Source organism: Halichondria panicea, chromosome 12, assembly GCF_963675165.1.
Source record: "Halichondria panicea chromosome 12, odHalPani1.1, whole genome shotgun sequence".
Taxonomy (NCBI): Eukaryota; Metazoa; Porifera; class Demospongiae; order Suberitida; family Halichondriidae; genus Halichondria; species Halichondria panicea.
In genome coordinates, this window is record NC_087388.1 from 6,675,420 (window position 1) to 6,693,971 (window position 18,552).

The following is an 18,552-nucleotide window of genomic DNA, read 5'->3' on the forward strand; positions in this document are numbered from 1 at the left end:
TAGCTATAATTATATAAATTAACCTTTTGTCCACCACCACCATGCAGGGTTCTGTATGGTTCTATAATAAATATTGATCATGCAGGCTAAACCAAGAGTTTATTGGGCTATATAAACTAATAATGATGGATAGACACAAAAAGTACATGCACACCTCTATAATAATTATGTATAACTAAAATAAAGCAAGCTGCAGCTATATATACAGTAGAGTTCATAGTTCAGTTCAGTTCAGTTCATAGTTCATGAGAGTTCAATTGACACCACCCCCAGCTAGTGCCACCTGGAACGCATCACTCTCAGAGATGCTTCGAATGAGAGCTTCATCCGACAGTCCAGCAGCAGTCTCGACCACCTCTCCCCCTCCAAAATCAGCCTCTCCACTTGAGACCACTTCGCTCCCCCCAGCTCCTCCAAAATTCCCCATAGCTGCCAGCATATTCCCGCTCACTCCAAGACTCTTAACCTTCTCACGATGATTCTCAGATTGATAATGTTCCATAAGATCGTTGGCATCCATGAAGCTATCTCCACACACGGGGCAGGGGTGGACTTTACGCACTCGGTTGTACTTTGGGTGTGTCTTCACGTGCTGCTTGTATGAATATTCGTTGTCGAAACCAGAATTACAGAATCGGCAGTTGTAGAGACTGGGTCCACTGTGTATCTCCACGTGGGCTTGGAGGAATCCCAGTCTAGCAAACGTCTTGTTGCAGATCTATAGAGGGGAATAGCTCTAGTGAGATAGTGAAGTGTGGTCAACTACATGTACGCACAATAAGTAACATATCCACAGAATTCAAGTTATGGCAGCTGAAAGAGTCCCCAGACTGAGAGGGGAGGGGGGGGGGGGGTGTAGTTGAACATCTTTCAACAGCCATAACTTCAGTACAGTTGATCCAATGTAAAAATTTTTATTATTTTCTGAAAGCTTAGAAAGAAACCTTTCAAATGATGTGTTTCAATCCAAAATTTCGCCCGGGCCCTAATTTCTCATTTTTCGGCCTCGGACCATGGGCTATAATCCATGGTATCACCAAATTGGCAAATACTTTTATCTCTCAAATATGAACTTTGATGACACCATTTGAAAGGTCTTTTTCTAAGCTTCAGAATTTTTGACTCTGGATCTACAGAATTAAAGTTATGGCATCTGAAAAAGTCTCCAAACCTGTCCCTGTCAACAATTTCTGCACTATAAATGATCATGCCCTACACACCTCACACTCTAGCCTGTGCTCTAGTGAGCGATGCTGCTCCAGCTCGGAGGATGTGGAGAATAACTTGTAGCAGTCTGAGCAACGAAGGTCCTTGGTGTCCGCATGTTGACTCGTCATATGACCTTTGAACTCTGTCATGAGTGCAAACGCCTCTGAGCACTCAGGGCATTTGTATGGCTTGCCATCCATATGACTCTATATACACAAAAACAAATTACGTCATTTGATGTTTCATCTAAATGTATTGTGTGTGCACTACTGTACTGTACTGTAGCCTACTCTGTAACTAGAGCCCATGGTACTGTACTGTAGCCTACTCTGTAACTAGAGCCCATGGTACTGTACTGTTAGCCTACTCTGCAACTAGAGCCCATGGTACTGTACTGTTAGCCTACTCTGTAACTAGAGCCCATGTACTGTACTGTTAGGCTACTCTGTAACTAGAGCCCATGTACTGTACTGTTAGGCTACTCTGCAACTAGAGCCCATGGTACTGTACTGTTAGCCTACTCTGTAACTAGAGCCCATGGTACTGTACTGTAGCCTACTCTGTAACTAGAGCCCATGGTACTGTACTGTTAGGCTACTCTGTAACTAGAGCCCATGGTACTTTGTAAAACACACATAATCTGAAAGGCCTAAGGTTTAAAAAAATCATAATGTGATTGGACCAACAGAACTAAAGTCATGGCCGTTCATTTTAATGCTGGGTACACGATACATACAAGCGTCAGTACACATTGACCTCTGATTTGACCTCTCTGTACGTACCTTGAGATGATGGACTAGGCCAGACTGCACAGGGAAGCTTTTATCACAGCCCTCAAAGGTACATGCAAACGGTCGCTCATCGGTGTGAACACAGCGTATGTGTGTCTGCAGTGTGTCCACTCTAGTGAAGTATTTGCCACAGATGTGACACTGGACTTTATGGCGGGCTGGGTTATGGACTTGGAGATGGCGTTGGATACGGTAGGGCCTACTGAAGGTCTTGCTGCACTGTCGACACTTGTACACCTTCTCACCATTCACTGTCAGCACTGTACACTTGCCGTCCAACTACAAGGGGTCAAAGGTAATACATCATATATGCCTGTAAGTAGCATTTTCGAACAGCCATAATTATATACTTGTTAAAATTCTTAATTGGAATTTACAGCTTCTTGAGTTTCTTCTTCTGTCCCTCCGTTGCTTGTGTCATGTGATCCAGCAGTCAAGTCATGTGATTCAGTTGTTAGGTCATGTGATTCAGCTGTCAGGTCATGTGATCCAGCATTCAGATCATGTGATAGAGAGCCCTCAGAGTCGATAGTCACATGCAGACTAGAAGAAGTGAACTCACCCTACATGTAGACACATGCATGAGTAAGGTACACACACTGATAGTACACTGGTGTCTCCTTACCAGAACATGTTCAACAATGGAGTCATGAGAGGCCATGAGGTGAACTTCTGTACCCCCGCCAGCACTCAGGGGGGCCCCTGCAATTAAAGAGCATTAATTACCCCCCACAACCATAGACACAAGACCCCCCACCTTGCTCTACAGAGGGTTGCTGGATGTACTGCTCCAGGTTGTTAGCATTAACATTAGGGTGGTTCTCTTTAATGTGTCTTAATAAACAGCGTCTATACACAAACCCCACCCCACACAGGGAGCACTTCTGAGGGACTGTCTTGCGCTTCTTCCCACGAGGAGTACTCTTAGAGAGAGGAGTCCCTTCTAGCTGCATACTAGGACCTGGGGGGGGGGGGGGAGGGACACTGTAACCTGTGTAGTAACCTGTTGTGACTGTATTGTACAAAACAGATACTACTAGCAGCTAGGGCAATACTCACTGGCCTGTGTGGGCAGTTCATCCCTGCACACACGACACTAGCTAGGGCAATACTCACTGGCCTGTGTGGGTGGTTCATCCCTGCACACACGACACTAGCTAGGGCAATACTCACTGGCCTGTGTGGGCAGTTCATCCCTGCACACACGACACTAGCTAGGGCAATACTCACTGGCCTGTGTGGGCAGTTCATCCCTGCACACACGACACTAGCTAGGGAAATACTCACTGGCCTGTGTGGGCAGTTCATCCCTGCACACACGACACTAGCTAGGGCAATACTCACTGGCCTGTGTGGGCAGTTCATCCCTGCATACACGACACTAGCTAGGGCAATACTCACTGGCCTGTGTAGGCGGTTCATCCCGGCACACACGACACAGGGAGGACGTGTCAGTGGAGGATTGACGGGCAAACTTGCGACTACAGCCAGCACAAGAATGAATAGACACACCCAACTTCCTGCACATAAGATATGGACAGTCATAAGTTAATTAGCTAGTAATTAGATTGTCTCACAGCTTCTTTGTTGGTGGAAGAGGGTCTTCATTGTTCTCAGACACAGAGTCTAGTAGAGTGGAGACGTGGTCTAATGGTGGACCCTCAGAGGTGAGTACATCACTCAACACCACCACACCGCCACCTCTGTCCAGCTCCTACACACACGACTTTAGTAGTTACCACTTAGAATATTAAATATACACGATTAAGTTACTTGACTTCCTAAGGAACCTTTAGTTTACACATAATTATATGTACATGTACTCTACACTACACCTACCCCCGTCCCCGCCCCCCCACCATGTACATGTACTCTACACTACACCTACCCCCCCCCACCATGGTACATGTACTCTACACTACACCTACCCCCGCCCCCCCACCATGTACTCTACACTACACCTACCCCCGCCCCCCCACCATGTACATGTACTCTACACTACACCTACCCCCGCCCCCGCCCCCCCACCATGGTACATGTACTCTACACTACACCTACCCCCCCCCCCCGCCCCGCCCCCCCACCATGATTGTATAGTGGATTGTAGTGCACTTGCAACAGTCCAAACAGCAAAACTAATTTGAAAGGGGGAATTATATTTAGCGTAGTTATTTCGGTCACTTTTGATTCTACAAAATAATTCTAGCACATATCTGAGAAGAGTAAAAAAGACAGAACCAAAAAGGGAAAGTTGGGTTGTCGCCCGGTTTCCGTGAAACTTGATTGTGTACAACTTGATTATGTACTTGACAGAAGTATGATGTATTCAAAAGTTAGGGAAATTACTTATTGATTTGTAAAGAAATGAAGAAAAGTCCCCAAGAGGGAATCGAACCCACGCCTTATCTATCATGGGATCTACGAAGCTACCACCCTAACCACTAAGCCACTCCCAGAGGTTTAGGTTTTAGGCTAAGAAATTTATTATCTACCGTATAGCGCGAAATTTTCGAGGCACTTATATTTCGTGGATTGGCCTCTAAAAACCATTTCGTTGCACAATGTTCGCGGAATGACTGCTTACCGGAAGCCACGCCTTTAAATCTTTGCATGATAGCAGGTAATTCTAATTAAAGAACACTTTTTGTGGACTTAATTTTCGTGTAGAATTCTAACCCACGAAATCCGCAAAAATTAAGCCCCTCGAAAATTTCGCGCTATACGGTATTATTGTGGTTTTGCTATTAGGCTGTTGCAAGTGCACTGCAATCCACTGTACCCCCCCCCCACCATGATTGTACCCCCCACCATGATTGTACCCCACACACATGATTGTACCCCACACACATCACTGTACCCCCTACCATGATTGTACCCCACACACATCACTGTACCCCCTACCATGATTGTACCCCCCACCATGATTGTACCTGTAGACTACCCAGTCCGATCTCAGTGAGGTACACAGTCTGCAGTAGCGAGGTGGTGTCATCCTTCATCCCCCTAACCTGCTCCACAGCACTCTTGATAATATCCCCTGCCCTGGATACTGGGAGGTTGGCCAGTACATCCAGATATGATTGCACACGATGAAGGTTGCTCAGTACACTGGTGGCTTTGAGCAACGCGTCCTGGATGGATGCTGATACTTGATCCTTGAGCCGCTCTGTCAGCGGATCTCCCGCCATGTCCTGTAGCGTACATATGTATGCATTATTATACACCACATACACAGGGTGTTGAGTATACCTATCCAGCCATGATGACACGCCCCTATTACATGGCTCTGTACACATACACAGCCTTATTAAGACACGCACACACACGGCCCAAAGACAAGTACAGTCTAGTGACTCCCCTATAAGCAAAGCTCACGCTAGCTACTCATTCAGCTATTCTGGGTACCTGATATCGAGGTAGCTTTTGTTAACTTTCCCGTCAAGTTTCTCGCCAAAGAAATTCAACACACCAAGATGACCTTTGACCCTTCCACCAGCGCTATGAAGCTAACAGATGAAGTGTTTCGTTCTCTACGAGTCTCTAAAGTGTTTCGCGAGAACACAGATCGTGTCAATTGTATCGACTTCTCTGCTAATGGCGATTCTATGATCACAAGTAGCAACGATGATTCTATCGTTATTTACTGTTGTCTAGAGGGAAGGTGAGCTCTAATTAGAATAAATGGGCATTAAATGGAATGCCCACCTCCCCCCAGGCCCAAGAGAACACTGTACAGTAAGAAGTACGGCTGCGATCTGCTGCAATACACACACGCACCGAACACCATCATCTACTCTTCAAACAAAGTCGACGGTAAGGCCGACTATTAATTTTATTATTATAATAATGTATTTACATGCACAGACACGATTCGCTACCTCTCTCTACATGACAACAAGTTCCTCCGTTACTTCCCTGGACACACCAAGAGGTATTTCATCCCCCCACACACACACACCACCCACACCACACACACAGGGTGGTGGCGCTGCAAATGTCCCCAGTCAACGATACTTTTATCTCTGGCTCTCTTGATAAGACTATTCGGTTGTGGGACCTCCGCTCTCCTAACTGTCAGGGGTTAATGCACCTCAACGGCCGCCCAGTCGTCAGTGTAGACCCAGAGGGGTTAATATTTGCTGCTGGCGTTGACTCAAGGCAGCTCAAGCTGTACGATCTCAGAACCTTTGATAAGGTGATTGCAATGGAAATTGTAAACACTCTAATTTTGTTGACTGATATTTGTTGTAGGGGCCATTTGCCTCATTTCATGTGCGGCAGGACTTTGCGGGGGCGGAGTGGACGGGGTTAAAGTTCAGTCAGGATGGCAAGAAGATCCTCGTGTCTATGAGCATTGGTCAGCTGAAACTAGTCGATGCATTCAACGGACACGAACTCAACACTCTGACAGTGAGTGGGTGTATGTAGTTATGTAAGGGTTAATACTTTCAGGCCCAAATCTTCTAGGAAAGGGTGTTTTATTTCCGAAACAGGCTGTTTTTTTATAGCTCTAGTTAGCATTTTCACTTTTAAAGTGCATTTTGTAGCTTCTTAAAAGTAGCCATGTACAGTACAAGTATCAGCCGTGTCACTGTTGGTCCTCCTCTGTAGGGTCATGTCAACAGTGGTGGTCTAACACTAGAGGCTGGCTTTACCCCAGACTCTAAATACGTGCTGTCAGGTAAGGATTGTGTTATAACAAGCACTTGTGGTAGCCTCAGAGCTTTGTTACCCCCTCTCTATCTAGGTTCTCAGGATGGCACAGTACACGTGTGGTCCTCTGATAGTGGAGAGAGAGTAGCGCTGTTGGATGGTGGTCATGCTGGACCCACACATTGTGTGCAGTTTAACCCAAAGCTCATGACACTAGCCACTGCTTACAACAGTATGGTAGGTGGCTCATTAACCAACTGTGTATATCACATTATACTGTATATCGTGTGTAGGCTCTATGGCTGCCCACCAACCTGGAGGAGCCACCAGCACCTGCAGTGGCTGAACTCATAAACAATCATGTCTCTTGAGCATTGCAACACACACACAACTGTACGTATGAATACACAGCTCTGAGTTATTGTACACATTTCATATTCTAATGTAATAATGAAAGACAATGAATCATAAATCAACAAACACACACACACACACGTAAGTACAAAGTTCACTGATATAACAGTTTTAGAGGCAGACACAGCTCCGCTTGTTTGGCTGCCTCACCATGGCAACCTCGGCAGCTATTGTCTCAAACACCGCCCGCACACCGCCCCCTGTACGAGCGCTACACTCGAGGGGGGTACCCACAAAATGATGACGTTTTACAAGTGTTTTGACGGCCCCTGGAACAACAAAATCTTTATCTCCTTCGTCACCACTGTCTCCACGCTCGTCAAGTTCAGGCTCCTGATTGGTGGGTTCGTTATCGTCAAGGTGATGGGTTTGTGGGCGTGGCACATCGGACTTATTTCCCACAAACAATATTGGAATAGACTGAATATTCTCGATATGAATAGTCCAATCTTTGATCCACACGTCTGAGTCCCACAATGTACGAGAGTTAGTGATGTCATACACAAAGAGAATTGCATCAGTGTCCTTGTAAAATGTCTTAGTCAGCAAATCAGCTCTTTCCTGACCTGTATGTACATAATGAGACAGTGAAGTGTCTTGATATCCATATTAAACCATGCACGGACTCTATCAGCTGCCATAACATGAATCCAATATCAACAATTTTCTGAAAGCCTAGAAAGATACCTTTCATGGTATCATCAAATTCAGAGATACAGCCAATTTGGCCATACCATGGATTATAGCCCATGGTCCAAAAGGTTGAAAAATGACAAATTAGGTCTCTTTCTAAGCTTTCAGAAAATCATAAAATTATTTGAAGTTGGATCTACGAAATTCAAGCTATGGCTGTTGATTGTACAGACACTTTGCTAGGGGCTTACTTCATCAGCTGTAACTATACGTACCCTGTGTGTCACAGATCCTGAGCTCCACGTGTCGTCCATTCTTGAATATCACAGTCTTCCTCTCTTCCTCTCTGCCTGATGGTGGTGGTCCTTGCTCAGAGAACTGGTCAAACACGTATCGCTGTACGAGGCTGCTCTTGCCCACTCCACTCTCACCCAGTACTAGCACACGATAGCTCGGCACCTCCATATCCTGTGTGTGTGTGTGTGTGTGGGGGGGGGCATATAGTACTAGTAGCAATACTGAGATGAATGCAACTACTCTAGTACTCATAGACTGACCTAAATACTTGTAACTGTTACAATGAACAGTTGAGTCTCTTACTAACTTACACAAGTTCAAGTCTTTAATTCTTGTAATTACAAAAAGGTGATACTATTATACTGTGTACTTCACGAGTTAGCAAAAATGACAACTGTTCAATCAAAACACATTCATTTTCAGTGAATACGCAAAAGCAAATCAAAGTAAAGGAAATTGAATGCACAAACAAAAGAGGTGCTACAACACACACAAATAGACTTGCCTACCTCTAGTGCTACACACACAAACACCTAGTGCTACCTACCTAGGCTTGAGGGTCATGATGACTCTAGGCACACTGCAAGTTAGTGTCTTGACTATCTCACAGCTAAAGTGTTCGTCTGTGGACACCATTTCTTGAAACTCTGCACTGCTTCCTCCAACACCAAAGTAATAGCTTTTGGCTGCAACAAAAATTGTTCCGTTTAATTTGAGTAATGACTTCATAGCAGATAATAACATTGTCTGGGAGCTTTCAGAATAAATAGTTTCTGAAGTGAGAATTACGTCAAATTTCACAGACTGTGGCACCGCCTCACGAAGTGTGTCCCAACTACCAGAATAGAAGTTACATAGTGACGGGTTACATAGCGACAAGTTCCGTTGGTTGCACAGTACACTGGGTATGGTGACACAGTTTATGACCTCATAGTTGTAATCTTGTAGGGAGACAGCTCTTGCCCCTTTCATTAGTGTGTATATTGCCGGGAGTCCTGATCCACAGCCGAGTTCCAGCACATCCATTCCAGTGAAGTCAAACTGACTCTCTGAGAGATAGGACACAAGATCAAAGGCCCCCTCCCACGCAACTAGTCCTCCTTCATATACACTGGGAATTAGGTCAGTACCATCAGAAGTGGATAATAGAGCTTTAAAGTCAGCTATAGCTTCATGTGACTGGTTGCTTTCATCAATGATAGCCTCCACACACGCTGCAGTGAGGTACTTCAGTTCAATGTCTTGTAGAGGGTAGGATAATGGTGTGGCTAGCGAAGCAAGGTTCTTATGTAGCGGGCCGACTGTGTGTGTCCTGCACGATACACTAGCTCCACTTGTGAGGCATTGATCAGTTGCAATGGGTCCTTTGTCTTGCGGAGAAGAATCATCATCAGAAAAGTTGAACTTGAAATCTGACATAGTGAGCCATGTGGAGTTGGTAATGATCGTTAGTAAAAATAATAATATTTAGACAGAAAGCTTCAGAAAAGAATACCTTTCCCGAACAATTAAAGCCTCGAGGTCAGGCCGGGATTACAACAAAGAAAGTTGATTTGTGATTTGAGGGAGGGGACTCCATAAAAGGAAAATAAAAGCAACCCCATAACACACACACAAGATATACCACTTCCTTAGTGGTAACACACACTGGCTACACACACACACACACACTAGCTACTGCAAGCAGTGCAACGTTTTTGGTCCGTCTGTCTAATCAATGGATGGCTGCCACTGCGATTCCTCACGAGATGTTCTGCTACAACTTGAAATACTTTGTCCACATTTTCCCCTGTCTTAGCACTGCACTGCACAGGCGGTAGGAAGCCATTGGAGTGAGACACCTCCTGTGCTTGTCGGAAATGTTGTCTCCTTTCTTCAATGTCTTCCTTCTTGATGAGATCTTTCTTATTGGCTACGAACAGGACGGGCATGCCAGCCTCCAGCTCTAGTGGCAGGTAGTATTGGATCTCACGTACCCAGAAGTCCAGGTCTTGTGGAGCATCTTCAGACGTCATATCATACACGATCACAACAGCATGGGAGTCAGAGTAGAAGCGATTGGTGATGGACTGGAAACGCTCCTGACCTGCACGGTGGATAAGGGTACATGAGGGTACAACTGAGGTCATCTTGTGGTATCAATATCGGACAATATTGCTAGTACTATAGTACAGACTACATGGCAGTGTACCTGCAGTGTCCCAAAGGTGTAGTACAATCTCCCGTCCGTTCACCACCACTGACTTCTTCTCTTCACTAATAAACTTTGAAATGCGGTCTTCAAATGTATTGTGGACATATCTGAGTAGTAGACTAGTTTTGCCAACGCCTAGAGCTCCGATAATGATGACTTTATACTCGTCCTTCTGAAGATCACTTGCTATGTTGTTGGCCATGTTATAGCTAGCTAGCTGTGTCCACTGTAAGGGCTCTAGACGTAGACGGCGGTGTATACAAGGGAGACTTTTGTACTGTACTACTAGCTGGGTGTTGTGCTGATTCAGCAGTGTGCATGTCACGCTACCTTATATGATGTAATGCTATCAAGATGGACCCTCTTAGCTAGCTACTGTACATGTACTGTGATGTAACAAAGCTTTAAGCTATTCCCCAAAGAAGTGTGTACCTTCAAACAAGAGCTCAGTGTACTAGACAGTCTACCTATAAGCAATAGAGAGCGTGAGGCTTCAGGAGGTCAACTGTATTGGAACACACCCCACCACCCCCTAGCTATAAACACAGGTATGTACCCAGCTGCTACTGTGCACACACACACACACACACACGTACATGCAGAGTCAAGATGCACGGGAACAGGACAAGAATGCGTATGGAACTGGAAAAGCAGCGTATTGATATGGAGCGCAAACGCGAGGAGATGGCAATGCACAGGCAGAGGGAAGCTGCCGTCACACTAGCTAGTTCAACCATAGAAGTGCCCACCATCCACGAGACCACACCCCCTGCCATGGAGGTACCAACGGACATTCTCCAGGTAAGAGCACACACTCCACACACTCCACACCTCACACACGCCCCCTCACACAGGTCCGTACGAAGCTAGCCCACCCCACCACCTATCATGTGACTGAGATACAGAAGAGACAAGTACGCAACTACATCACTCAGCACCAGTCACACAGTGCACCCAATCAAGGACCCCCCCTAGCCCTCGGACATGGCATGGTGGGGGGTAGTCTAATGGGCATGAGTCGAGATCCACTGCTGAGCGGAACAGGAACTGGAAACCATTCTCCTGGAATGAAGCCACGTTCACTCAACCCCCACATGGGCGGGGGGTCACCGCTCAACCCCAATATGGGTGGGGGGTCCCCACTGGGGGGAAGGTTGAACACAGGTACGTGAGGAAAATGCTTTTTAATAGTTAGATAATTTGCATCAGGTATCATTGTCAACAATGCTGTGTGTAGTGTGATTGTCTCCTAGCAGCCATCGTGAGTATATTCATGCACTCCATTGTACCTCCCCTCCCAGAGTCCCCTCTGAGTGGTCTAGGTGGAGGTATGAATATGTTTGCTCCCTCTCACAACTATTCCATGAAGCCAGAGAGTCCTACCTCCATGATCATGGACCATTCTCCTGATGACGTGAGGGAGCCCCTCTAATAACCATCCTAATCAGTACACCCCACACACACACACACAGACCACCATACAGGAGCAGATCATTGAGGACATTATGGGACTAGAGGAGAAGTTTGGGGACACTCTGGGTCTACCTTATCTAGAGTCCAATATGATGGTCCCACAAACTGTAAGCCTTGTGTATTATAGTGCCTATAATGCTTGCTCCAACCGTGCCTGTAGCGCCTGTAGTGCCCGTGCCTATAATGCTTGCTCCAACCGTGCCTGTAGCGCCTGTAGTGTCCGTGCCTATAATGCTTGCTACAACCGTGCCTGTAGCGCCTGTAGTGCCCGTGCCTATAATGCCAGTGCCTGTAATGCCCGTGCCCAACTTTCCTCTGTTGCATTTCTAAAATCTACTTGGAAACGAGGCCACTATAAAGCTTGCTTAGAGTGGTTGTGGTCAAACCATTAGGAGCTGTATAAGCACACTAGTTCACTGTATATAAGCACACTAGTTCACTGTATATAAGCACACTAGTTCACTATTTTGTGTCTCCCTCAGCTACCAGTGACTAATAATATATTTGACACGTTTGGAGGAGGCGGAGTCATGTCTGGTAATGGTGGTCCTAGTGGAGGGGCCAGCGGGGGGACTCCTATAATCATTGGACAAGTATCAGCCTCGTGTCCAAGCAATGGTGACGAGGGAGACAGCATGAGTGAGTGGTCAGCAGGCACTAACCTCTCTTATGAATATTGTTATCTGTAGAATAATGAGTTCACTATAATTAGCAGTAAAATTGTATTGTATGACTAGACTATACCACCCCCCACATTCATGTGTTACTACCCCCCCCCCCACACACACACAGTGATGAGCATTGATCCAAAGATGATGGAAAAAGAGAGACAAAAGAAAAACAACCACAACATGAGTAAGGACCTTGTGTGTGTGTGTGTGTGTGTGTGTGTGGTGTGTGTGTGTGTGTGTGTGTGTGTGTGTGTGTGTGTGTGTGTGTGTGTGTGTGTGTGTGTGTGTGTGTGTGTGTGGTGTGTGGTTGATTGCTGTGTCTGTGGATTTGTTGACTAATAACAATCATAATAATATACATTGTTAAAACTTCATTCTAATTAAAAATTAGTCTATTGTGTTATTGTCATGTAGTTGAGAGGCGGAGACGCTTCAATATCAATGATAGAATCAAGGAGCTCGGCATGTTGCTACCCTCCACTGAATCGTAAGCACACACACACGCCCACACCCACACCCACACCACACACACCACCCACACACTGTAGTGAATCACGCCAGAACAAGGGCACAATTCTCAAGGCCAGTGTGGACTATATACAGAAGCTCCAACGTGACACACAGAGAGTCAAGATGCAGGAGGCCAAGCAACGTCAACTAGAGGAGGCTAATAGACAGATGAGACTGCGTATACAAGAGTTAGAGCTCACAGCACGTGCCCACGGCATAGCCACACCCTCTCTCAACCCTGAGACACAGATACTGGCTGATGCTGCTGATCAAGCTCTGGGTGAGTGGGACTAGCAGTGCTCTTATTGTATTATAGAAAGATTAATTAAAGGTTTCTGTTTAATATTGAAGCCTATACTTGTACCCCCCCCCCCCCCACAGGTTCTGTGACCCCCCAGGGACGGTCACCACCGAGCACATCAGTGACCCCTGTGTTTGGGGGCACAGAAGAACTCTCAGAGCTGCTCAGAGCTAGCCCGGGCATTGACTTCTCTAAACTGCAGATTAAACAAGAAAAGGTGTGTACATGTACACAGTGTATCTACCAGTGTCAGTACACAGTGTATCACCAGTGTCAGTCAGTACACAGTGTACAATGTACTGTGTGTGTGTGTGTACATGTATTGCCTTCCTTATATTGACAAATCTGTACAATGTACTAGCTAGTACAGCTTGTGTGTGTGTGCGTACTTGCAGCTATATCATAGTGTATTCCATTCTTAACCCCTCCCTTCCCCACTGGTGTGCAGATTGAGTCCCCCTCGCCTGGTGGGCTCTCTCCGTCTAGTGCGTTGACCTCTGACCTCAGCAGAGGGGGGGCCACAAGTAATGACATTTTCTCATTCAACTTGGCATCTAGCAACACAATGTTCAGTGGATCTAGCTGATCTATTATATTATATCTAGGTGTTTTATATCCAAACAAGCTTAAACTGTTATTTTCAGTGTGACATTAAAAAATCTTTTCTTATGATACATTATCACTGCCCACTCATTCCCCGTATTGTGCCAGTTCTGCTTTACTCTCCTAACATCAATTTTTCTTTCGTATGGTAAAGGGTTGGCACACTAATTGACATGTAAATAAAAGCAATAGCAATTTAAAAAGAATTATATAGTGCAAGAAACAGTGCACGCATGAGCTCACGCAACATCATTAATAATAAATATTATATGCTATAGTTAGATCTGTATACAGCTGCATGGCTGGTGTTCATTGGTATCCAATATGAGAGCAGACAGACGAGTGTATGAAGACAGCAGCCACCCCGGCCACAGTGATACCAGTGCTGTCAGCTACACTGGCCACACCCATAGAGAACTCACGATGGACCTTAGGCACCTACACACCAGGGGGGGACACACATTAGAGGGGGGACACACGTTAGGGGAGGGAGGCACACATTAGAGGGGGGGGCACACGTTAGAGGGGGGGCACATGATGTTACTTATTATATAGAGGGGGTAGGATATGATATAATTATATAGCTAGGGCTAGCTCTGGGTAACACCCTTTTCAAGTCACTTGAAATGCTACATAAGTCCACTACTAGCTACAGTAAACAGTTGACACAGTGGCTGCTACCTTACCTCAATGGAGATGGAATAGAAGGCGTTGACATAAACTCCGCCTCCTAGTAGCCCCTCGTACAAAACAACTATCATTGTGATCCAGAAGTACGGGATGAACAAGTACCAAGTGGCAACGTAGAAGAAGACAAAGTTCAACACCTACAGAGCACAGAGTTGGCACACGCACACACAGTGATGGAGCTACCAGAGCACAGAGTTGGCACACGCACACACAGTGATGGAGCTACCAGAGCACAGAGTTGGCACACGCACACACACACACACACACACACACACCACACCACACACACACACACACACACACACACACACACACACACACACACACACACACACACACACACACACACACACAGTGATGGAGTTACCTGTAGTATTGCCAATATCCAGAAGTGCTTGAAATGGTATATAGAGACAGATGATCGTGATATCAGCACGCCCACTTGGTACACCACTTGCAACCTGTACATGTATATAGTGGAGGGCAGGGAATGTTGTTATGCCTATCACACACCCACACACACACCCACACACACACCCCACCCACCCCCCACACACCATCTGTACTGTGTGGCCTGGTCCAGGCAGAATGTTCCAATGTAAGTGTTTTGATTGTAGAGAAGCTCAAAGAAACCTTGATTGATCATATACTCAGCTGCATACACAGCGAACAATGGCAGCATATACTTCCACAAGTGAGGGATGTACTTGACATGCTCCCACCAATACTTCCTCTCAGCCTTGTTCAGTCCGGGACACCGTCGCCGTGGCGATGGATAAGGAGGGGGAGGGTCCTCTGATAGTAGAGTGGCCTGTTCGTCTGTGAGGGTGTGTAAAGTGTGGAGAGTGTGTGAGGGTGTACTTACTGTGTTTATCATTATCTTCTTCGTTCACTATTTCTTTGCCCCCTCCTCCCGAACTTTGACCTTCGACCTCCTCTGGAACAATAGACCCTGGTTTGCCCAATATCAGTAGATACGTTAAGAACATGATGACAGGAACCACCACTTGGATATACAGTGTCACGTCAGCACGAAGAAATGTCTTTAACCCTGCGTACACCAAGGAAGCTCCAACACCAGCAGCTCCTAAAAGGTCCAAAAAATGTATAAGTAAATTTGTTGCATTTTTCCTAAAAGTGCCTAAAGCTTCAGAATACGTAGTTGATAAGTAAAAACCTAAGAAGATAAAGTTGTGGGGAGAAATGAAAAAAAGTCCCAGGAGGGAATCGAACCCACGCCTTATCTATCATGTGATCTACTAAGCCACACCTACCCATACTGCGAGATAATTATGTTTTTACATTGCACTTGCCACTAAAAAGTGCCAACAGCAAAACACGACTACTAAAAAAATTATTATGTTTTTATAATTACTGTGGTTTTGCTGTTGCAAGCTAGTGTACTGCAATCCATGTACAAGGGAATTTTTACCACCAATCAATCTTAGTGATCTCGGGGAGGGGGTCACTATGTTATAGATAGTACATGGGCATGAGGTATCTATGTGTTATAGTGTCCCATATCACGAGGGCTTTGCCCGAGGGATGAGGGACACTATAACCATAGATACCGAATGCACAAAAAAACAAAAAAAACAAAAAAAGACTGCCAACCCTAGCTCACCAGTGCCTGAGGACCATCCAGAGACGGTGCTCTTGTCATAACGAGATGTCAGACTGAGATAAGTGATTTCCCCGAACCCTGACCCCACACTAGCCAGTGCCACTCCGAATATAACGAGCGGCTCATTCACAGAGAGAGCCACAAACACAAAGCTGAGTGCAGAGGTCACCACTATCACACACACACGAAACCTGCACGAGAAATTGTATGAATACAGCTTGTACAACAACCCGCCCCCTTCTATAATAATAATTATAGTTCGAGGACTCTTTCAGTTGCCATAACTTTAACTCAGTGGATCAAATTTCAACGGTTTTATGAAAGCTTAGAAGGAGGCCTTTTAAATGGTGCCATCAAAGTTCATATTCGGGAAATAAAAGAATTTGCCAATTTAGTCTTACACTATGGATAATAGCCCATGGTCCAAGGCTGAAAAATGACAAATTACGACCTGTACCAACTTTTTGATTTTAATATAGAAAACAAGGGGAGAGGTGTACAGCCTAAATATGGAATTTTGAGAGCTATCAATTGAATTATTATCTGAACAGAAATTACAAAGATAGCTACTCAAACATCACTCACCAGTATGGCAGGAAGTTCATGAAGTATGGAGCAAATAGTTTAATGATGAACGTTGGGAGAATATCAGCCAACAAGATTACCTGTAGATACATGCAGTGTATGTGTTAGCTCCAGTTGTAATGGAAGTATTTTAGGGAACAAAGATTTGAGACCTAGCCATCAGCATTTGCCTTTCTTAGGCGTGACCATTAAGAGCGTAGTGACTTACATAGGTGCCCTGGCCAGTGCACATCTCCCTGCCTATATAACCAGAGCTGGTAGTGACTTACATAGGTGCCCTGGCCAGTGCACATCTCCCTGCCTATATAACCAGAGCTGGTAGTGACTTACATAGGTGCCCTGGCCAGTGCACATCTCCCTGCCTATATAACCAGAGCTGGTAGTGACTTACATAGGTGCCCTGGCCAGTGCACATCTCCCTGCCTATATAACCAGAGCTGGTAGTGACTTACATAGGTGCCCTGGCCAGTGCACATCTCCCTGCCTATATAACCAGAGCTGGTAGTGACTTACATAGGTGCCCTGACCAGTGCACATCTCCCTGCCTATATAACCAGAGCTGGTAGTGACTTACATAGGTGCCCTGGCCAGTGCACATCTCCCTGCCTATATAACCAGAGCTGGTAGTGACTTACATAGGTGCCCTGGCCAGTGCACATCTCCCTGCCTATATAACCAGAGCTGGTAGTGACTTACATAGGTGCCCTGGCCAGTGCACATCTCCCTGCCTATATAACCAGAGCTGGTAGTGACTTACATAGGTGCCCTGGCCAGTGCACATCTCCCTGCCTATATAACCAGAGCTGGTAGTGACTTACATAGGTGCCCTGGCCAGTGCACATCTCCCTGCCTATATAACCAGAGCTGGTAGTGACTTACATAGGTGCCCTGGCCAGTGCACATCTCCCTGCCTATATAACCAGAGCTGGTAGTGACTTACATAGGTGCCCTGGACAGTGCACATCTCCCTGCCTATATAACCAGAGCTGGTAGTGACTTACATAGGTACCCTGGCCAGTGCACATCTCCCTGCCTATATAACCAGAGCTGGTAGTGACTTACATAGGTGCCCTGGCCAGTGCACATCTCCCTGCCTATATAACCAGAGCTGGTAGTGACTTACATAGGTGCCCTGGCCAGTGCACATCTCCCTGCCTATATAACCAGAGCTGGTAGTGACTTACATAGGTGCCCTGGCCAGTGCACATCTCCCTGCCTATATAACCAGAGCTGGTAGTGACTTACATAGGTGCCCTGGCCAGTGCACATCTCCCTGCCTATATAACCAGAGCTGTTGGTCGTGCTGTTATAGATCAGCTCACAGGAGGACGTGGTGTTAGAGGCGTTGTGTGTTGGACCTCCCTCCAGTGATTTGATGATATCGTTGGCTGCACTTAACATGATAACATAGGGGAAGTTGTTGCACAGACCAAGGATCCAGAACCCCAGTACATTGCGATAGCGGTTCCATTTCTCACGACTAACACGAGACGAAGCTTGTACTGTGTTGTGTGTGGAGGTGTGGTGTGTGAGAGTGGGCGTGTGTGGGTGTAGAGTGTTGGGGTAATATTAAAGTTTAAAGCTTTGCCAGTACATGACCAGCTATTGGCAGTTGTAATAATTATTTATACGAGCTCCTTTTAATATTATAAATTATGACCAATGTCTCTATTTATACTGAGTGTACAGGCCTACCTGTCATGTCTGTTCGTGGCTCTGTGTACACCAGATCCTTGGTCACCTCCCTAGGTCCTCCAACATCAGACTGGAGCGATATCTGTGACATTCCTGCAAGCTCCTTCTAGCTAGCAATTAATTAGCTATACAATGTGATAATTATCTCTGGTAATGGTCGTCCAAACAAACATAATTATGGTAATGGTCGTCACGGATGCTAATATTAG

The 18,552-nt window shown here is 45.8% G+C and overlaps 7 protein-coding genes across 11 annotated transcripts; 2 read left to right on the forward strand and 5 right to left on the reverse strand.

The window, feature by feature from the left end:
• Positions 1 to 82: 82 nt before the first annotated feature.
• LOC135345617 (zinc finger protein 93-like) lies at positions 83 to 5,546 on the reverse strand. Of its 2 annotated transcripts, none has more exons than XM_064543039.1 (10): positions 5,406 to 5,546; positions 4,931 to 5,191; positions 3,578 to 3,714; positions 3,402 to 3,520; positions 2,758 to 2,961; positions 2,626 to 2,702; positions 2,378 to 2,563; positions 1,992 to 2,279; positions 1,221 to 1,415; positions 83 to 718 (listed from the first exon to the last, which is right to left on the reverse strand). In XM_064543039.1, the coding sequence occupies exons 2-10, from the start codon at positions 5,186 to 5,188 to the stop codon at positions 254 to 256; spliced, it is 1,929 nt and encodes a 642-aa protein (XP_064399109.1). In that variant the 5' UTR covers positions 5,189 to 5,191; positions 5,406 to 5,546; the 3' UTR covers positions 83 to 253. The 2 variants fall into 2 exon arrangements, with proteins under 2 accessions (XP_064399109.1, XP_064399110.1); XM_064543040.1 differs by lacking the exon at positions 5,406 to 5,546 and adding an exon at positions 5,250 to 5,391.
• LOC135345634 (WD repeat-containing protein 82-like) lies at positions 5,474 to 7,114 on the forward strand. Its single transcript, XM_064543062.1, has 8 exons — positions 5,474 to 5,661; positions 5,716 to 5,813; positions 5,865 to 5,931; positions 5,979 to 6,195; positions 6,252 to 6,410; positions 6,612 to 6,681; positions 6,748 to 6,890; positions 6,947 to 7,114. The coding sequence occupies exons 1-8, from the start codon at positions 5,474 to 5,476 to the stop codon at positions 7,022 to 7,024; spliced, it is 1,020 nt and encodes a 339-aa protein (XP_064399132.1). The 3' UTR covers positions 7,025 to 7,114.
• LOC135345645 (ras-related protein RabC-like) lies at positions 7,072 to 8,446 on the reverse strand. 2 transcript variants are annotated; one of them, XM_064543074.1, is made up of 3 exons: positions 8,309 to 8,446; positions 7,976 to 8,168; positions 7,072 to 7,633 (listed from the first exon to the last, which is right to left on the reverse strand). In XM_064543074.1, the coding sequence occupies exons 2-3, from the start codon at positions 8,163 to 8,165 to the stop codon at positions 7,179 to 7,181; spliced, it is 645 nt and encodes a 214-aa protein (XP_064399144.1). In that variant the 5' UTR covers positions 8,166 to 8,168; positions 8,309 to 8,446; the 3' UTR covers positions 7,072 to 7,178. The 2 variants fall into 2 exon arrangements, with proteins under 2 accessions (XP_064399144.1, XP_064399145.1); XM_064543075.1 differs by having other exon boundaries at positions 8,258 to 8,390.
• LOC135345641 (histidine protein methyltransferase 1 homolog) lies at positions 8,395 to 9,424 on the reverse strand. Its single transcript, XM_064543069.1, has one exon. It carries the CDS (start codon positions 9,414 to 9,416, stop codon positions 8,541 to 8,543), a length of 876 nt encoding a protein of 291 aa, XP_064399139.1. The 5' UTR covers positions 9,417 to 9,424; the 3' UTR covers positions 8,395 to 8,540.
• Positions 9,425 to 9,530: 106 nt separating this feature from the next.
• On the reverse strand, positions 9,531 to 10,508 carry LOC135345647 (ras-related protein RabG2-like). Its single transcript, XM_064543077.1, has 2 exons — positions 10,189 to 10,508; positions 9,531 to 10,083 (listed from the first exon to the last, which is right to left on the reverse strand). Exons 1-2 carry the CDS (start codon positions 10,391 to 10,393, stop codon positions 9,668 to 9,670), a joined length of 621 nt encoding a protein of 206 aa, XP_064399147.1. The 5' UTR covers positions 10,394 to 10,508; the 3' UTR covers positions 9,531 to 9,667.
• A 5-nt stretch (positions 10,509 to 10,513) lies between these two features.
• LOC135345620 (transcription factor EC-like) lies at positions 10,514 to 13,839 on the forward strand. Its single transcript, XM_064543044.1, has 11 exons — positions 10,514 to 10,739; positions 10,794 to 10,992; positions 11,046 to 11,355; positions 11,493 to 11,605; positions 11,664 to 11,771; positions 12,147 to 12,303; positions 12,457 to 12,519; positions 12,750 to 12,822; positions 12,884 to 13,125; positions 13,227 to 13,363; positions 13,595 to 13,839. Exons 2-11 carry the CDS (start codon positions 10,801 to 10,803, stop codon positions 13,730 to 13,732), a joined length of 1,533 nt encoding a protein of 510 aa, XP_064399114.1. The 5' UTR covers positions 10,514 to 10,739; positions 10,794 to 10,800; the 3' UTR covers positions 13,733 to 13,839.
• Positions 13,840 to 13,925: 86 nt separating this feature from the next.
• On the reverse strand, positions 13,926 to 18,502 carry LOC135345623 (battenin-like). Of its 3 annotated transcripts, XM_064543048.1 has the most exons (9): positions 18,344 to 18,502; positions 17,894 to 18,150; positions 16,649 to 16,728; positions 16,064 to 16,254; positions 15,305 to 15,526; positions 14,997 to 15,258; positions 14,807 to 14,900; positions 14,436 to 14,576; positions 13,926 to 14,187 (listed from the first exon to the last, which is right to left on the reverse strand). In XM_064543048.1, exons 1-9 carry the CDS (start codon positions 18,432 to 18,434, stop codon positions 14,059 to 14,061), a joined length of 1,467 nt encoding a protein of 488 aa, XP_064399118.1. In that variant the 5' UTR covers positions 18,435 to 18,502; the 3' UTR covers positions 13,926 to 14,058. The 3 variants fall into 3 exon arrangements, with proteins under 3 accessions (XP_064399118.1, XP_064399120.1, XP_064399119.1); XM_064543050.1 differs by lacking the exons at positions 17,894 to 18,150; positions 18,344 to 18,502 and adding an exon at positions 17,162 to 17,224; XM_064543049.1 differs by lacking the exons at positions 17,894 to 18,150; positions 18,344 to 18,502 and adding an exon at positions 16,857 to 17,037.
• Between the last annotated feature and the right edge of the window lie 50 nt (positions 18,503 to 18,552).

What these genes read in the sequence shown, in the direction of transcription:
- LOC135345641 (XM_064543069.1), bottom strand. Translation starts at nt 9,416, where the DNA reads ATGTCAGATTTCAAGTTCAACTTTTCTGATGATGATTCTTCTCCGCAA.
- LOC135345623 (XM_064543048.1), bottom strand. Translation starts at nt 18,434, where the DNA reads ATGTCACAGATATCGCTCCAGTCTGATGTTGGAGGACCTAGGGAGGTG. An exon ending in AGAAGATAATGATAAACACA is followed by an intron (nt 15,259 to 15,304) that starts GTAAGTACACCC and finishes ACACCCTCACAG; the next exon opens with ACGAACAGGCCACTCTACTA. An exon ending in GGATATTGGCAATACTACAG is followed by an intron (nt 14,577 to 14,806) that starts GTAACTCCATCA and finishes TGTGCTCTGTAG; the next exon opens with GTGTTGAACTTTGTCTTCTT.
- LOC135345645 (XM_064543074.1), bottom strand. Translation starts at nt 8,165, where the DNA reads ATGGAGGTGCCGAGCTATCGTGTGCTAGTACTGGGTGAGAGTGGAGTG. An exon ending in CAGGATCTGTGACACACAGG is followed by an intron (nt 7,634 to 7,975) that starts GTACGTATAGTT and finishes ATGTACATACAG; the next exon opens with GTCAGGAAAGAGCTGATTTG.
- LOC135345617 (XM_064543039.1), bottom strand. Translation starts at nt 5,188, where the DNA reads ATGGCGGGAGATCCGCTGACAGAGCGGCTCAAGGATCAAGTATCAGCA. An exon ending in TCGGACTGGGTAGTCTACAG is followed by an intron (nt 3,715 to 4,930) that starts GTACAATCATGG and finishes TCGTGTGTGTAG; the next exon opens with GAGCTGGACAGAGGTGGCGG. An exon ending in CTTCCACCAACAAAGAAGCT is followed by an intron (nt 3,521 to 3,577) that starts GTGAGACAATCT and finishes TCTTATGTGCAG; the next exon opens with GAAGTTGGGTGTGTCTATTC.
- LOC135345647 (XM_064543077.1), bottom strand. Translation starts at nt 10,393, where the DNA reads ATGGCCAACAACATAGCAAGTGATCTTCAGAAGGACGAGTATAAAGTC. An exon ending in ACACCTTTGGGACACTGCAG is followed by an intron (nt 10,084 to 10,188) that starts GTACACTGCCAT and finishes TCCACCGTGCAG; the next exon opens with GTCAGGAGCGTTTCCAGTCC.
- LOC135345620 (XM_064543044.1), top strand. Translation starts at nt 10,801, where the DNA reads ATGCACGGGAACAGGACAAGAATGCGTATGGAACTGGAAAAGCAGCGT. An exon ending in TACCAACGGACATTCTCCAG is followed by an intron (nt 10,993 to 11,045) that starts GTAAGAGCACAC and finishes CCCCTCACACAG; the next exon opens with GTCCGTACGAAGCTAGCCCA. An exon ending in TGCTGCTGATCAAGCTCTGG is followed by an intron (nt 13,126 to 13,226) that starts GTGAGTGGGACT and finishes CCCCCCCCACAG; the next exon opens with GTTCTGTGACCCCCCAGGGA.
- LOC135345634 (XM_064543062.1), top strand. Translation starts at nt 5,474, where the DNA reads ATGACCTTTGACCCTTCCACCAGCGCTATGAAGCTAACAGATGAAGTG. An exon ending in CTCTTCAAACAAAGTCGACG is followed by an intron (nt 5,814 to 5,864) that starts GTAAGGCCGACT and finishes TTACATGCACAG; the next exon opens with ACACGATTCGCTACCTCTCT. An exon ending in ACGAACTCAACACTCTGACA is followed by an intron (nt 6,411 to 6,611) that starts GTGAGTGGGTGT and finishes CCTCCTCTGTAG; the next exon opens with GGTCATGTCAACAGTGGTGG.